Source organism: Bombina bombina, unplaced genomic scaffold (assembly GCF_027579735.1).
Source record: "Bombina bombina isolate aBomBom1 unplaced genomic scaffold, aBomBom1.pri scaffold_576, whole genome shotgun sequence".
Taxonomy (NCBI): Eukaryota; Metazoa; Chordata; class Amphibia; order Anura; family Bombinatoridae; genus Bombina; species Bombina bombina.
In genome coordinates, this window is record NW_026512983.1 from 242,382 (window position 1) to 260,000 (window position 17,619).

Consider the following 17,619-nt stretch of genomic DNA (forward strand, 5'->3'; position numbering starts at 1 on the left):
ACAGAATGAAGCTCTCCGTCCTCATGCTCTGCAAGCTGTGACGCAGTATCAGACATGGCCCTAGTATTGTCAGCGCACTCTGTTCTCACCCCAGAGTGATCACGCTTGCCTCTTAGTTCTGGTAATTTAGACAAAACTTCAGTCATAACAGTAGCCATATCTTGTAATGTTATCTGTAATGGCCGCCCAGATGTATTAGGCGCCATAATATCACGCACCTCCCGGGCGGGAGATGCAGGTACTGCCGCGTGAGGCGAGTTAGTCGGCATAACTCTCCCCTCGCTGTTTGGTGAAATTTGTTCAAATTGTACAGATTGACTTTTATTTAAAGTAGCATCAATACAGTTAGTACATAAATTTCTATTGGGCTCCACCTTGGCATTGGAACAAATGACACAGATATCTTCCTCTGAGTCAGACATGTTTAACACACTAGCAATAAACTTGCAACTTGGTTATAATCTTTTTTAGCAAAAACGTACTGTGCCTCAAAGAGGTACTAAACGATTAAATGACAGTTAAAACAATGAACTGAAAAACAGTTATAGCATCAAACTTTAAAACAACACAACTTTTAGCAAAGGTTTGTTCCCATTAGTAAAATAACAATAATTAAATTATAGAGCAACGTTTTTATTCACAGTCAATATAAAATTCTCACAGCTCTGCTGAGAGAATCTACCTCCCTCCAAAGAAGTTTGAAGACCCCTGAGATCTGTCAGAAATGAACCGGATCATGCAGGAAATATAAGAGTAACTGACTGGAATTTTTTGATGCGTAGCAAAGAGCGCCAAAAACGGCCCCTCCCTCATACACAGCAGTGAAGAGAAACGAAACTGTCACAATTAAAACCAAACAACTGCCAAGTGGAAAATAATGCCCAAATATTTATTCACTCAGTACCTCAGAAATGTAAACGATTCTACATTCCAGCAAAAACGTTTAACATGATAAATACTTATTAAAAGGATTAGTGACTTTTAACAGAGTAGTTCCGGTGAAATACCATCCCCAGAATACTGAAGTGTATACATACATGTCATTATAACGGTATGGCAGGATTTTCTCATCAATTCCATTCAGAAAATAAAAACTGCTACATACCTCAATGCAGATTCATCTGCCCGCTGTCCCCTGATCTGAAGCTTTTACCTCCCTCAGATGGCCGAGAACAGCAATATGATCTTAACTACTCCGGTTAAAATCATAGTAAAAAACTCTGGTAGATTCTTCCTCAAACTCTGCCAGAGAAGTAATAACACGCTCCGGTGCTATTGTAAAATAACAAACTTTTGATTGAAGTCATAAAAACTAAGTATAATCACCATAGTCCTCTCACACATCCTATCTAGTCGTTGGGTGCAAGAGAATGACTGGGACTGACGTAGAGGGGAGGAGCTATATGCAGCTCTGCTGGGTGAATCCTCTTGCATTTCCTGTTGGGGAGGAGTTATATCCCAGAAGTAATGATGACCCGTGGACTGATCACACATAACAGAAGAAATAGTTTAGCCCAACAATACAAATGAGGTTATAATAATCAGAATATTTTACTTAGGACATCATTTAGAAGTTTACTTGCATTACAATTGTAGGATACCTATATAGTCTAGGTCAGCTGGCACTGGATTTTAAATATACAGTCAGCATAGGAGCTAATCTATATATAGGGGCCTATTTATTAATGTGTGAGTGGACATGATTCGATATTGCGGATCATGTCCGCTGCACATTGATAAATGCCGACAGCATAGGCTCTCGGCTTTTATCATTGCACCAGCAGTTGCGCTATCAGAGGGTGTCAATCAACCTGATCGTATTCAATCGGTTGATTTCTTGCAATGTCTGTCCGCCTCCTCAGAGCAGGTGGACAGGTTATGGAGCAGCGGCCTTTAGACATTGCACCAAGTTTGCAGAAATACTTACCTCTTCGTCTTGAAAGCCGGATCGTCGCTTCCCCCGCCCCTTCGCAAGCCTCTTCCTACATCAGAAATGACGATTCCGGCCTTCCTCCAATCACGCTTTAGGCAATGTTTCCCCCGGGGGAAGCCGTGATTGGAGGATGCCGGAATCGTCATTGCTGACGTAGGAAGAGGCTTGCGACGGGCTGGAGAGCGGCTGGAGCGGCTTTCAAGACGAAGAGGTAAGTATTTCTACAAATATGGTGCAATGTAAAGTTTCATCAATGAAAGTGCCCCTGTTTTTAATAGTATTTTTAAAAACCGGGCACTACTTGATGAAACTTTACATTCACTTTAACAGTAAATACCTATAAGTCAATGAGAATTAACAGGAAGTATCTATCAACCAATAAACCTTAGTCTGAAGTATCTATCATGAGTATATTTACCAGAGGTCACATGTGAATGAGCTCCTGCACTAAAATAAGCTACATTAAGCAAATTAAATAAAGACTATACACTGCATATTTTTTCACTATACAATATATACTGCATATCATGTTAGTGGCTTGAATTTTATTTACTTCAGCAATCCACGCATTATAAAGTGCATTATTGTTTATAAGCAAAATGTGAGATTTTAATTGTGTGATTTTTAATTTTACAACAATGAAACTGTCTAGCTGTGTTTCACAGTTGGGCAGACACATTTTAGGGATAAGAAAAAAAGTTAAAGGTCACAGAAGCTTTGCTCTGTCAGTTACTCTTTTATGTGGGTTTTTTTTTTAGATTGGGTCATCAGACCCCTTCACATAAAGCACCAGCTCCAGGTTTGTCTCACCATGACCTTTTCAGAACTGAGAATCATTTGATATCACCCAGAAGTAACATACTTTGATCATTTGCTTTGTAGCTGCCGGTCTTTGCCCTTATTCACTTAGTTGTATCTACTGATTACATTATCAGTGGCAAATGAACATTTACAGAAACCACTCTACCAATTTCCTTCCTAGTTTTATGTAGCCACCCACATAGATGAATTGTACCTAGCCAAATCCATACAAGATTGTAATGGCTATTCTGTGTGACTATTTGCTTTTTTCATTAATTGCCAATATTAAGCTAAAATTAACTAATATTAAAAGCATTCAATTTTTATTGCACAAATAATCATTAAATACATTTATGTTAGCGCTGCGGAATCTGTTGGCGCTCTACAAATAACCGATAATAATAATAATGTTAAATTATGCAATTTGTGTATTAGATAGCATAAAATTATATAATATTAGCAAATATTACACTTCCCCCCACGCGGCTACTTCATAAATGCCACCCGACTGGCAACATTTTCTGTGGAGAACACTGAATTGTATTTCTTCCTGCTGTTCTGAAGAATAGGGAATAAGTGATAGGGACCATATTAAATATTCTATAACATGTTTTTAGTGATAAGAAAAATAGTTTTTAAAGAAACATATGTTTTCATATATTTTCAAAGAAATAGGGCTGTAGCAACATTGCCTTAGAACATTATCTGTTCTGTTCATATTTGTATATTTTATTACTTATAGAAAAACATTCCTGGAGCAAAAACTGTTATGTTGAACATAATGTGGCATTAACAGAGTGAAAAGCCAATTAGCATACTGTGATTCAATTTGTATAACATTCTGTATCGCTAGGAGTTCTATTAAACAGCCTATGTAATGGAGAGTTCAATTTTTATAATATGATAATATAAATATCCGCTATAAATTCAGTTACTTACAGCTCCCCTATTGTTCTTAAGCTCCCCGTGACAGCACAGTGCTCTTGAGTTTTCAATCAAAGGGTCTTTTTGACATTCCTCAAGATAAATAAGTCTTTCCTTGTAATAGTGGCATTCAGATTCACCAGTCTTGATGTTGATTTCTGCTACTATGCCTTGAACTATATTCATCTGAGAATTTAAAAAAAAAGAACAGATGTAAGGACATTGTACCTACATTCACATTATCTGACTCATTTTGTATTAATTCATTCAGAATAAAATACAGGTATTTGAACACCAAATAGTGCCCCCTATTAATTGTTTTTTTAAATACTAAACTAATAAAAGTTAGAAAAAAAGATGATTAATTTCTTACTCAGATTATACTTTTCTGTTTTGCATATTTAAAAATACTAATTTACAAAAAGACAAATACATTAGAGTTTTGCAAATAAAATTGAACTAATAGTTCACTGTAAACCTTCAAAACTCACCCTTGATTGATTGAGTTACTTTCTAATAAAAAAACATTGCTTACATTACAAAATACTGTAATGGCACTAGCACAACTTGCGTCTGTGTAAATAAAAAGGTCTATAATTACTTACCGCTTCTTCAAGGTGCTGCTGGTCAGGGTGATCATTCGGTGTATGCCTTAATATCTCTTTAAGTAATAAATGATATTTCACCAGCCGACTTCTTGGGATATCTAAAAAATTCCATAAGTCCAGTTTTCGGCTAAATGGAGACTCTAAGCAGCGCTGTAAAAAGTCCTGTACTCTGTGATCTTGTTTCTTGTGATCTAGTAGAGCCTTGGCAGCTACTTGATTACTGCAGTAACTGTTGTAGGAGTTTAAGCAGGGCAACTAGAGGGGGGGAGAACTAAATGTCAGAATGTAACAAAATAATAAAAAATATGCACATATGGTATCTTACACAATGTATAGGAAAATCACAACCTATATAGATGCACATATGGTATCTTACACAATGTATAGGAAAATCACAACCTATATAGATGCACATATGGTATCTTACACATTGTGTAGGAAAATCACAACCAATATAGATGCACATATGGTATCTTACACATTGTATAGGAAAATCACAACCTATATAGATGCACATATGGTATCTTACACATTGTATAGGAAAATCACAACCAATATAGATGCACATATGGTATCTTACACATTGTATAGGAAAATCACAACCTATATAGATGCACATATGGTATCTTACACATTGTATAGGAACATCACAACCTATATAGATGCACATATGGTATCTTACACATTGTATAGGAAAATCACAACCTATATAGATGCACATATGGTATCTTACACATTGTATAGGAAAATCACAACCAATATAGATGCACATATGGTATCTTACCCATTGTGTAGGAAAATCACAACCTATATAGATGCACATATGGTATCTTACACATTGTATAGGAAAATCACAACCTATATAGATGCACATATGGTATCTTACACATTGTGTAGGAAAATTACAACCTATATAGATGCACATATGGTATCTTACACATTGTATAGGAAACTCACAACATATATAGATGCACATATGGTATCTTACACATTGTATAGGAAAATCACAACCTATATAGATGCACATATGGTATCTTACACATTGTGTAGGAAAATCACAACCTATATAGATGCACATATGGTATCTTACACATTGTATAGGAAACTCACAACATATATAGATGCACATATGGTATCTTATAAATTGTGTAGGAAAATTACAACCTATATAGATGCACATATGGTATCTTACACATTGTATAGGAAACTCACAACATATATAGATGCACATATGGTATCTTACACATTGTATAGGAAAATCACAACCTATATAGATGCACACATGGTATCTTACACATTGTATAGGAAAATCAAAACCTATATAGATGCACATATGGTATCTTACACATTAAGTAGGAAAATCACAACCTATATAGATGCACACATGGTATCTTACACATTGTATAGGAAAATCACAACCTATATAGATGCACATATGGTATCTTACACATTGTATAGGAAAATCACAACCTCTATAGATGCACATATGGTATCTTACACATTGTGTAGGAGGAAAATCACAACCTATATAGATGCACATATGGTATCTTACACATTGTATAGGAAAATCACAACCTATATAGATGCACATATGGTATTTTACACATTGTATAGGAAAATCACAACCTCTATAGATGCACATATGGTATCTTACACATTGTGTAGGAGGAAAATCACAACCTATATAGATGTACATATGGTATCTTACACATTGTATAGGAAAATCACAACCTATATAGATGCACATATGGTATCTTACACATTGTATAGGAAACTCACAACCTCTATAGATGCACATATGGTATCTTACACATTGTATAGGAACATCACAACCTATATAGATGCACATATGGTATCTTACACATTGTATAGGAACATCACAACCTATATAGATGCAAATATGGTATCTTACACATTGTATAGGAAAATCACAACCTATATAGATGCACATATGGTATCTTACACATTGTATAGGAAAATCACAACCTATATAGATGCACATATGGTATCTTACACATTGTATAGGAACATCACAACCTATATAGATGCACATATGGTATCTTACACATTGTATAGGAAAATCACAACCTATATAGATGCACATATGGTATCTTACACATTGTGTAGGAGGAAAATCGCAACCTATATAGATGGAATATCCCCCCACATAATGGATCTATAGAATATCTCTAAATGTTCTTTGTTCAATAACAGGTACAACAACCTGCAAATCTCTAATTAATACAACAAAGGTAAAGACAATAAACTCATAGAATCCCTTAATGACAACTAATTACACTACAAATGATTTCAGATCAGATACACATGAAGCAAATGTCTTTTTTTAACAAGTTGCTAGTTAACACATACAAAATGCTTGCATTCCTATACCCATGTCCTATAAAGAATGCTATGTCTAATTTATGAACTTCAAGAAACCCTTTTAAATTTGATGAGGGTCAGAAAGATCAAAGCGAAAGACTAGCAGAAAGGACTGTTAAGAATAAGCTTGCAAGTAAATGCTCTTTTGTCTTCTTTCTATCTAAATGATAATGTTCACTGACATGTTTCATCAATGATAGACAGTAAACACAATGTCACAGAGACTAAATCAAAGGTTCAGTCTACCACTCCCATCCTTTCACAAATGACAGTTATGGAAGCTTCACAAAATGAGGTTGACAGCCTATTGAGTTCTAACAAATGAGCTAAAATAACTACCACTAAGTTAAACACAATCTTTTGCACATATCCATTCAAATACTCCCCTCTTCATCTCGCTAATCTGTTCTTAGGGGTCTACTATGTCTTTTGTGAAACTGGAATACAAGAGAGGCAGTAGTGGGCTGTCCAAAACACTCATGCAGAAGAAATACTGCTAGGTTCTAAAGAAAAGCAAGCTAGCTTCAGTGGAATATCGTACAGAGCAAATTAAAAGTGAAAGAAAATATGAAAATACAATTATTTCGTCTAAATCTTAAAAAAGGGTAAAACTGTGTTCTGCCTCCATATAATTGCTGTCGCTCTGTTAGAAAACGGCCTATAACTGGAGAGAGGAAAACTAGTTAAAGGGACATTGTACACTAGATTTTTCTTTGCATAAATGTTTTGTAGATGATTCATTTATATAGCCTATACAACTTTTATTTTTATTTTTTTAAAGTATAGTTCTGCTTATTTTTAAATAACATTGCGCTGATTTTCACACTCCTAACCAAAAAAGCTTTAGGAGAATACTGATGTATACCTACTCCAGCTCTGTTTGTGTAAAGGGTCTTTTCATATGCAAAGGAAGGGGGAGGAGGTGTCTGCTCTTTTTGCTATAGAGCCACTTTCAGTGGGTGTTCCAGCTAACCTTTTTAACAGTGCTAAACTGGGAGCTTCTATGTAATTTTCTAAAAGGTTTTATACTGGATTTTTAGATCAGTATCTGTGCATAATATTCTGTATGGTAGTGTCTATTACATTCAGTTAAATGAAAATTGGTGTACACTGTCCCTTTAATTGAGTATTTACCCCAAAGATAATATTGTTTAATCATACATTTTAATGGAACAACATACCCATAAATAATTTTATAAACTTTCAAAAGCTCAAAAAGGTTCCCGATATCCTTATGCATTTGTTTAATTACATTTACTGTAATGTATTTTTTTCTCACATATACAGTATGCATTGGCCTAGATTCCATTGCACTTGTAAACTTTAGTGCCACAAAAGTGTTTGCTTAGAGAAATGCACAATTCATTTACAAATAATGCTCAAATAATCCAGCACCTGGAAGCAATAGACGTGCAAGCTACAGGGGCTCTGCACAATCCCCCAAAGAATAAGCAGCAAATCCAGAAAATAGCCGCACCACCAAAATTCAAAAGTAATCAGGTATTTATTGAGCCACACTGCAAATTAACAACAACGTTTCGGACAGATGTCCTTAGTCATGAATGGTTAAACAGACACTGACCTCAACCTTAAATACCTATGTAGACCACACCCCCAATCCCAAGTTACCTGTACACAATTTACCTGTTAATCACGCTTCCATCTAGTGGTCATGTTATGTAAAAAACTAGCTGCTATAATGCATATATTCACATAATAAGTTTACACATAGGGGCATATTTATCAAGCTCCGAATGGAGCTTGATGCCTCGTGTTTCTGGCGAGCCTGCAGGCTCGCCAGAAACAGCAGTTATGAAGCAGCGGTCACAAAGACCGCTGCTCCATAACCTGTCCGCCTGCTCTGAGCAGGCGGACAGACATCGCCGGAAATCAACCCGATCGAGTACGATCAGGTTGATTGACACCCCCCTGCTGGCGGCCCATTGGCCGAGAGTCTGCAGGGGGCAGCGTTGCACCAGCACCTCTTGTGAGCTGCTGGTGCAATGCTGAATATGGCGAGCGTATTGCTCACCGTATTCAGCGAGGTCTGTCGGACCTGATCCGCACTGTCGGATCAGGTCCGACAGACCTTGATAAATTGGGGCCATTGTCACTAAATACAATGTAGATTATATTCACCTATTTAAAAAGTAAATTTCTTATTCAATTTATACTATTACACAAAATATATATAAATCTCTTACATAATATCAATTTGTGCTATAAAAATATAGACCAGTCAAGTTCCTTATTTATCCCCCTGGAAACAAAGTACCAAGTTCAAAAATCTAGAATGCCTCTCGTTTTTTGAGTAATTTAATGCGGGCACCTCGATTAAATTCATTTACAGCATACGCATACGCTGTCCGTATTCAGCATTGCACAAGCAGTTCTAGTGAACTGCTTTTGCAATACCGCCCCCTGCAGATTCACGGCCAATCGGTTACTAGCAGGGGGTGTCAATCAGCCCAATTGTATAGGATTGGGCGGATTGCTGTACACAGCCTCAGAGGTGGTGTATGAGTTAAGGAGCAGCGGTCTAAAGGCTCGCGCGGAAACATGGTGAATTGGCCCAATTCGGCCAATATTAAATTGACCCCTATATGTGCAAAACCATCTCCAACCAGGCACGCTCTCTCTTTCACATATTCCATACTACAACAACTACCCCCCGGCCACACACCATATTATATAAACAGATGGAACTCCGAAATGGGAATAGAGATGACACATGCGGACTCACTACATATTTTTACAAGTATTAAAAAAATCCTCTCTCTTGTAGATATCTGAAACTTAATTTAAAAATACTACAAAGATGATACTTAACGCCAGCAAGATGCCAAAAATTATACAACCTTAGCTCTGCAAACTGCTGGAGATGTGGAGCACCCACATGTCACATGGGCCACATTTGGTGGCTATGCCCTAAAATGACAGACATTTGGACACAGATATCACAAGAAACAAGTAAAATCCTAGATACACCTACCCCCTCGATCACTGCCTATGGCTTTTTAATAAAACTCCAAAAAAATGTACCACACCTAAAAGGAAACTATTCTAAGCAATAGTTTTAAAATGCTAATAGCAAGAAATTGGAAATCCGACAAAATTCCCACAATAGCTCCAAGAGACCTCTAAAACCCTCTCCCTGGAAGAATTCCATTTTCTAAAAACCAAAAACCTTGACACTTACGCACAAATGCAATCTCTATGGGAAACATATACAAAATATATTTAGCTCTATTAATATCCCCTTGCATGTACATAACACCATTTACAGTCCTTGACCACAAACAGATCCTGTTACTTTAGATTTCTATTCCTCACTAAATACCATATACCCTGCCCTTAGAACTCTATTTCACACAAAAAAGCAATATAATTTTGCTCACTATTGTACATACTTACCTGCAATTTGTTTTTTACTGGTGATATATTTTAGGAGTCTAAATAACATTTTCTTTGTTTAAGTCAGAAGTGAAATGTTCAGATTCTAAAACACCAAAACATTTTCTGCAAGAAACCTTTGAGGTATAACCATTTTGGTACATTTGTTTGCTTTAAGCTATACAATAAAAAGGCATTATCTACAAAAAGCAATGTGTTCTTTGGGACCAGTATTGCAGTCTGCACTTTTATACTATACGTGTTTGTATATTAAAAGGAACATCTGCATGAAAATTGGTATTGTTAAAATATATAGATTGTCGCTTTATTACCCACTCCCCAGTTTTGCATAACCAATACTGTTATATCAATATACATTTTACCTCTATGATTACCTGTATCTAAGCCCCTGCAGACTTCCCTCTTATCTCACTGCGTTTTACAATCTTGCATTTTAGCCAATCAGTGCTGGTTCTTATCATAGTCTGTTCCTTTAATGTTAAACTGAGACCAAAAATGCTTGCAAGGAGACACTATTTGCTTTACAGTTCTACCAAATGATACTAAATACATTTTAAACCAATGTTGTCTTTACCTGTCAATACATTGTGAACCTCTCTGGCAACCAAGGGGGGTTGAGACTGTATTTTATGTAAATGTTTAAAACAAAGGATACACCTGCCATTCAGGTATGTAGTTTAAATGCTGATTAAATTTGCCCAAGGGGATGGATAAATAGGATTTCCTGTTTAATAATGAAATCTACAAATTGCTCTTGCTCATTACAAAGGAACAAAAGACTGCACTGGGCAGTGAAGGGGCAAATCTATGAAAAGTCAAACTTATCCATCTCTTTCTTTTCTTTTTTTCTTCACATGTAATGGTGATTAATGGCATCCCCTACACAGACTAGTAAGGGACAATTTCCTGGCACACAGTACAAGATGAAGTTGCTATGCAGATCAAATGACTGTCTACAATTTGTAACTTCCCTCTGCTACACAGGAAAAACAAGTATTTGTACTGAACCATAAATGCCCTTATTGCCTCTAATATATATATGTCATGTTTATGTAGTCAAAAACATATAAGATTAATAACTGCTGACGATAAATGTGTTGTTTTACTTGAATTAATTTTGTAATGTAGAGATATTTCTATGAAGATAATCTGCTATGACCAGGCATTTTATGAGAGTAAGCCATGTATAGTTAAAGGGACATGAAACCCCAATTTTTTGTTTCATGATTTAGAAAGAGCACACAATTTTAAACAACTTTCCAATTTACTTCTTTTATCTAATTTGTTTCATTCTCTTGAAATACTTTGTTGAAAAGCATATCTAAATAGGCTCAGTAGCTGCTGATTGGTGGCTGCACATAGATGCCTCATGTGATTGGCTCACCCATGTGCACTGCAATTTCTTCAACAAAGGATATCTAAAGAATGAAGCAAATTAGATAATAAAAGTAAATTGGAATGTTGTTTAAAATTGTATTCCCTATCTGAACCATGAAAGAAAAAATTGGGGTTTAATGTCCCTTTAAATGCCTGGTTTAAAACAATAGTTAACATATGCATTACTAGTTAATCATTTAAATGCTAATTTCATTAATTTCTGTGCTAGTAAAAATTAAACTGTCATGATTTTGATAGAGCATGAAATTTAAAAAAACAATTTTAATTTACTGCCATTACCAGAACTGTGCAATCTTTTTATATGCTCATTTTATTTTTTAAACACCAGCTCTTACTGAGCATGTGCAAGAATGCACAGTATATATGCATTTCTGATTGGCTGATGGCTGTCACATGATACAGTGGAAGCGGAAACTGAAATTTGTCCTAAAAAAAAAAGAATCTACTCATTTAAAATTCAGACTAATGGCCTGATAATCTAATGCTCTCTGCTCTGGCGAGATGATCTCTTACGTCTCGTCAGTACCGCACGGTCCCTCAAAGACTTTTAAAAAGGTGATTTTTTTTTTCTGGAGAGTCGTTTATCTCTCTTTGAAGAGTTCTGGATGTGAAGGAGAGACACCTACATTGCAAAATGTTGCTAATAAAAGCCCCCAAAGATATTTGCGAGATTTCTCTTCATGCTGGCGAGTGTTTGATCATCATTCCCTAAGTGCTATTGCACGGTCTTTTAATTATGTATTTTTGATTATGCAAATCTTCTGTATTTAATGGTCCTTTTTAGAAGGTGAGATGTATTTTTTTTTAAATATTGTTATATTATTATGCAATTATGTTCTTCATTCATCTGTATTTACTGTTACCTACACTACTGGGGAGCTATTCTACGTACATATAAATCGCTGAGTAAAGTTGTTTTCCCATTTTACTCCTCAGGCCAGCCCCTAGCTTTTCATAATAATATTTACTTCTCCCGGTAACTACAACGATTACTTGTGTGTGCAAGGTTTTGGTTTTGTATTCACTCTGTCTGTATACAACATATGGACTGACATTAAAGGGAAAGTCAAATCCAAAATTGTTATTATTTAAAAATATAAGAGAATCCCTTTATTACCCATTCCCCAGTTTTGCATAACCAACACAGTTATATTAATACACTTTTTACCTCTGTAATTACCTTGTATCTAAGCAACTTCTGACAGCCCCCTGATCACATGACTTTTTATTTATTATCTAATGACTTTCATTTGAGTCAATCAGTGCTGTGTTGTGCTGACTCTTAAATAACTCAATGGGCATGAGCACAATGTTATCTGTATGGTCCACATGAACTAGCAGTCTCTTGTGAAAAGCAAATAAAAATCATGTGATTAAGAGGTTGTCTGTAGTGGCTTAGAAACAGGCAGAAATTAAACAATAACAATTTTGGTGTTGACTGTCCCTTTAACTCTTTAGTCTGAAACAGACTGTGATGCAAAGTGATGACATTTTGATACATGAGAACTCTGTACTGTGTCACACCAGCATGAAGAAACATTTTAAAACATTCTTCACACTCCGCTTTTAAAATATCTCCCAGTTGGAAAGAGGACAGCCTAATTACAGCAGTTATTAATCTTCTTCGCAGACGATCCCTTTATGTGTCACATTTTGCTTACGTTTGTTATTAAAGCTTTAACCAGGGGTCCTGCTTAGGGGTTTACTAAAGGCTGATGTCCCACATTTTCTCTGAATCTCCTTGGAAATTTACTATTATACAAACTATAATGGTGTGCTTTATTGTATTTCCAGAGATACTCTTGCTTATGAAGACATAGACTGTATGTTACTTGTTTAAACTATAATTTTATATATTTTTGTGTTGAATATCTCTTTGTTTGTCAAGAAGAATGAGGCACTCTCTCTTTGGAAATTAAAATCACATTCATATTATTCATTTATATGTGAGTAATATTCTTACCCAGCCTGCTAAGAGGAGGCCCACATGATCTGTAGATCCATCTGGTTTTCTCGCTTCCCGTAACCGCGTGAGCAGATCTGCGCGTAAAAACAAACCATAGATACTTTTTATTAAGCCAATGGCATGTTCTAAAAGAAATAGAGGTGGTGAATGTTATTTGGTCTTCAACATTTTTTATAAAATAAAAATAAAGATGAATAAAATGTATCTAAATAAGTAAGTAAAAGCAAGCTATATAATATATCTGAATGTATGAATATTAATGGACACTGCAAACCACTGCTAATGTGGTAGTTTTAAATGTTTTTCTGCCATATCCATATATTTTAAAATGTAGAACTTAATCTATCTATCTATCTATCTATCTATATCTATATATATATATATATATATATATATATATATATATATATATATATATATATATATATCTATCTATATATATATATATATATATATATATATAATATAATTTATGCTTACCTGATAAATTCATTTCTCCTGTAGTGTAGTCAGTCCACGGGTCATCCATTACTTATGGGATTATATCTCCTCCCTAACAGGAAGTGCAAGAGGATCACCCAAGCAGAGCTGCTATATAGCTCCTCCCCTCTACGTCATACCCAGTCATTCGACCGAAAACCAAACGAGAAAGGAGAAAACTATAGGGTGCAGTGGTGACTGGAGTTTAATTTAAAATTTAGACCTGCCGTAAAAAACAGGGCGGGCCGTGGACTGACTACACTACAGGAGAAATGAATTTATCAGGTAAGCATAAATTATATTTTCTCCTGTTAAGTGTAGTCAGTCCACGGGTCATCCATTACTTATGGGATACCAATACCAAAGCTAAAAGTACACGGATGACGGGAGGGACAGGCAGGATCTTTACACGGAAGGAACCACTGCCTGTAGAACCTTTCTCCCAAAAACAGCCTCCGAAGAAGCAAAAGTGTCAAATTTGTAAAATTTTGAAAAAGTGTGAAGTGAAGACCAAGTTGCAGCCTTGCAAATCTGTTCAACAGAGGCCTCATTCTTAAAGGCCCAAGTGGAAGCCACAGCTCTAGTAGAATGAGCCGTAATCCTTTCAGGAGGCTGCTGTCCAGCAGTCTCGTAGGCTAAACGTATTATGCTACGAAGCCAGAAAGAGAGAGAGGTAGCCGAAGCTTTTTGACCTCTCCTCTTTCCAGAATAAACGACAAACAGGGAAGAAGTTTGACGAAAATCTTTAGTTGCCTGCAAATAAAATTTCAGGGCACGGACGACGTCCAGATTGTGCAGAAGTCGTTCCTTCTTTGAAGAAGGGTTAGGGCACAATGATGGAACAACAATCTCCTGATTGATATTCTTGTTAGTGACTACCTTAGGTAAGAACCCAGGTTTAGTACGCAGAACTACCTTGTCTGAATGAAAAATCAGATAAGGAGAATCACAATGTAAGGCCGATAACTCAGAGACTCTTCGAGCCGAGGAAATAGCCATTAAAAACAGAACTTTCCAAGATAACAGCTTGATATCAATGGAATGAAGGGGTTCAAACGGAACACCTTGCAGAACGTTAAGAACTAAGTTTAAGCTCCACGGCGGAGCAACAGTCTTAAACACAGGCTTAATCCTAGCCAAAGCCTGACAAAAAGCCTGAACGTCTGGAACTTCTGACAGACGTTTGTGTAAAAGGATAGACAGAGCTGAGATCTGTCCCTTTAACGAACTAGCAGATAAACCCTTTTTTAAACCTTCTTGTAGAAAAGACAATATCCTAGGAATCCTAACCTTACTCCATGAGTAACTCTTGGATTCGCACCAATATAAGTATTTACGCCATATTTTATTGTAAATTTTTCTGGTAACAGGTTTCCTAGCCTGTATTAAGGTATCAATCACTGACTCCGAGAATCCCCGCTTTGATAGAATCAAGCGTTCAATCTCCATGCAGTCAGCCTCAGAGAAATTAGATTTGGATGTTTGAAAGGACCCTGAATCAGAAGGTCCTGTCTCAGAGGCAGAGACCATGGTGGACAGGACGACATGTCCACTAGATCTGCATACCAGGTCCTGCGTGGCCACGCAGGCGCTATTAGAATCATCGATGCTCTCTCCTGTTTGATCCTGGCAATCAATCGAGGAAGCATCGGGAAGGGTGGAAACACATAAGCCATGTTGAAGACCCAAGGTGCTGTCAGAGCATCTATCAGTACCGCTCCCGGGTCCCTGGACCTGGATCCGTAACAAGGAAGCTTGGCGTTCTGGCGAGATGCCATGAGATCCAGATCTGGTTTGCCCCAATGATGAAGCAGTTGGGCAAACACCTCCGGATGAAGTTCCCACTCCCCCGGATGAAAAGTCTGGCGACTTAGAAAATCCGCCTCCCAGTTCTCCACGCCTGGGATGTGGATCGCTGACAGGTGGCAAGAGTGAGACTCTGCCCAGCGAACTATCTTTGAGACTTCCATCATCGCTAGGGAACTCCTTGTCCCTCCCTGATGGTTGATGTAAGCCACAGTCGTGATGTTGTCCGACTGAAACCTGATGAACCTCAGAGTTGCTAACTGAGGCCAAGCCAGAAGAGCATTGAAAACTGCTCTTAATTCCAGAATGTTTATTGGAAGGAGTCTCTCCTCCTGAGTCCATGATCCCTGAGCCTTCAGGGAATTCCAGACTGCGCCCCAACCTAGAAGGCTGGCGTCTGTTGTTACAATCGTCCAATCTGGCCTGCGGAAGGGCATCCCCTTGGACAGATGTGGCCGAGAAAGCCACCATAGAAGAGAATCTCTGGTCTCTTGATCCAGATTTAGCAGAGGGGACAAATCTGAGTAATCCCCATTCCACTGACTTAGCATGCGCAATTGCAGCGGTCTGAGATGCAGGCGTGCAAAAGGTACTATGTCCATTGCCGCTACCATTAAGCCGATTACCTCCATGCACTGAGCCACTGACGGGTGTTGAATGGAATGAAGGACACGGCAAGCATTTAGAAGTTTTGATAACCTGTCCTCTGTCAGGTAAATTTTAATTTCTACAGAATCTATAAGAGTCCCTAGAAAGGGAACTCTTGTGAGTGGCAATAGAGAACTCTTTTCTACGTTCACCTTCCACCCATGCAACCTTAGAAATGCCAGAACTAACTCTGTATGAGACTTGGCAGTTTGGAAACTTGACGCTTGTATCAGAATGTCGTCTAGGTACGGAGCTACCGCTATTCCTCGCGGTCTTAGTACCGCCAGAAGAGAGCCCAGAACCTTTGTAAAGATTCTTGGAGCCGTAGCTAACCCGAAGGGAAGAGCTACAAACTGGTAATGCCTGTTTAGGAAGGCAAACCTTAGATACCGGTAATGATCCTTGTGAATCGGTATGTGAAGGTAGGCATCCTTTAAATCCACTGTGGTCATGTACTGACCCTCTTGGATCATAGGTAAGATGGTCCGAATAGTTTCCATTTTGAACGATGGAACTCTTAGGAATTTGTTTAGGATCTTTAAGTCCAAGATTGGTCTGAAGGTTCCCTCTTTTTTGGGAACCACAAAGAGATTTGAATAAAACCCTTGTCCGTGTTCCGACCGTGGAAATGGGTGGATCACTCCCATTAGTAAGAGGTCTTGTACACAGCGTAGAAACGCCTCTTTCTTTATCTGGTTTGCTGATAACCTTGAAAGATGAAATCTCCCTTGTGGAGGAGAAGCTTTGAAGTCCAGAAGATATCCCTGAGATATGATCTCCAACGCCCAGGGATCCTGGACATCTCTTGCCCAAGCCTGGGCGAAGAGAGAAAGTCTGCCCCCCACTAGATCCGTTTCCGGATCGGGGGCCCTCACTTCATGCTGTCTTAGGGGCAGCAGCAGGTTTTCTGGCCTGCTTGCCCTTGTTCCAGGACTGGTTAGGTTTCCAGCCCTGTCTGTAGCGAGCAACAGTTCCTTCCTGTCTTGGAGCGGAGGAAGTTGATGCTGCTCCTGCCTTGAAGTTACGAAAGGCACGAAAATTAGACTGTTTAGCCCTTGGTTTGGCCCTGTCTTGAGGCAGGGCATGGCCCTTACCTCCAGTAATGTCAGCGATAATTTCTTTCAAACCGGGCCCGAATAATGTCTGCCCTTTGAAAGGAATGTTAAGCAATTTAGATTTAGAAGTCACATCAGCTGACCAGGATTTAAGCCACAGCGCTCTACGCGCTTGAATGGCGAATCCGGAGTTCTTAGCCGTAA

At 37.7% G+C, this 17,619-nt stretch overlaps 1 protein-coding gene across 1 annotated transcript in view; it reads right to left on the reverse strand.

Moving 5' to 3' along the window:
* ARHGEF3 (Rho guanine nucleotide exchange factor 3) overlaps positions 1–17,619 on the reverse strand; it is a 62,298-nt gene that overhangs the window by 13,375 nt on the left and 31,304 nt on the right. Inside the window, exons 6-8 of the mRNA XM_053697179.1 lie at positions 13,424–13,500; positions 4,264–4,521; positions 3,674–3,844 (exon numbers count right to left, since the gene is read on the reverse strand). Coding sequence (XP_053553154.1) covers positions 3,674–3,844; positions 4,264–4,521; positions 13,424–13,500 — 506 coding nt within the window. The remainder of the gene's footprint in view (positions 1–3,673; positions 3,845–4,263; positions 4,522–13,423; positions 13,501–17,619) is intronic.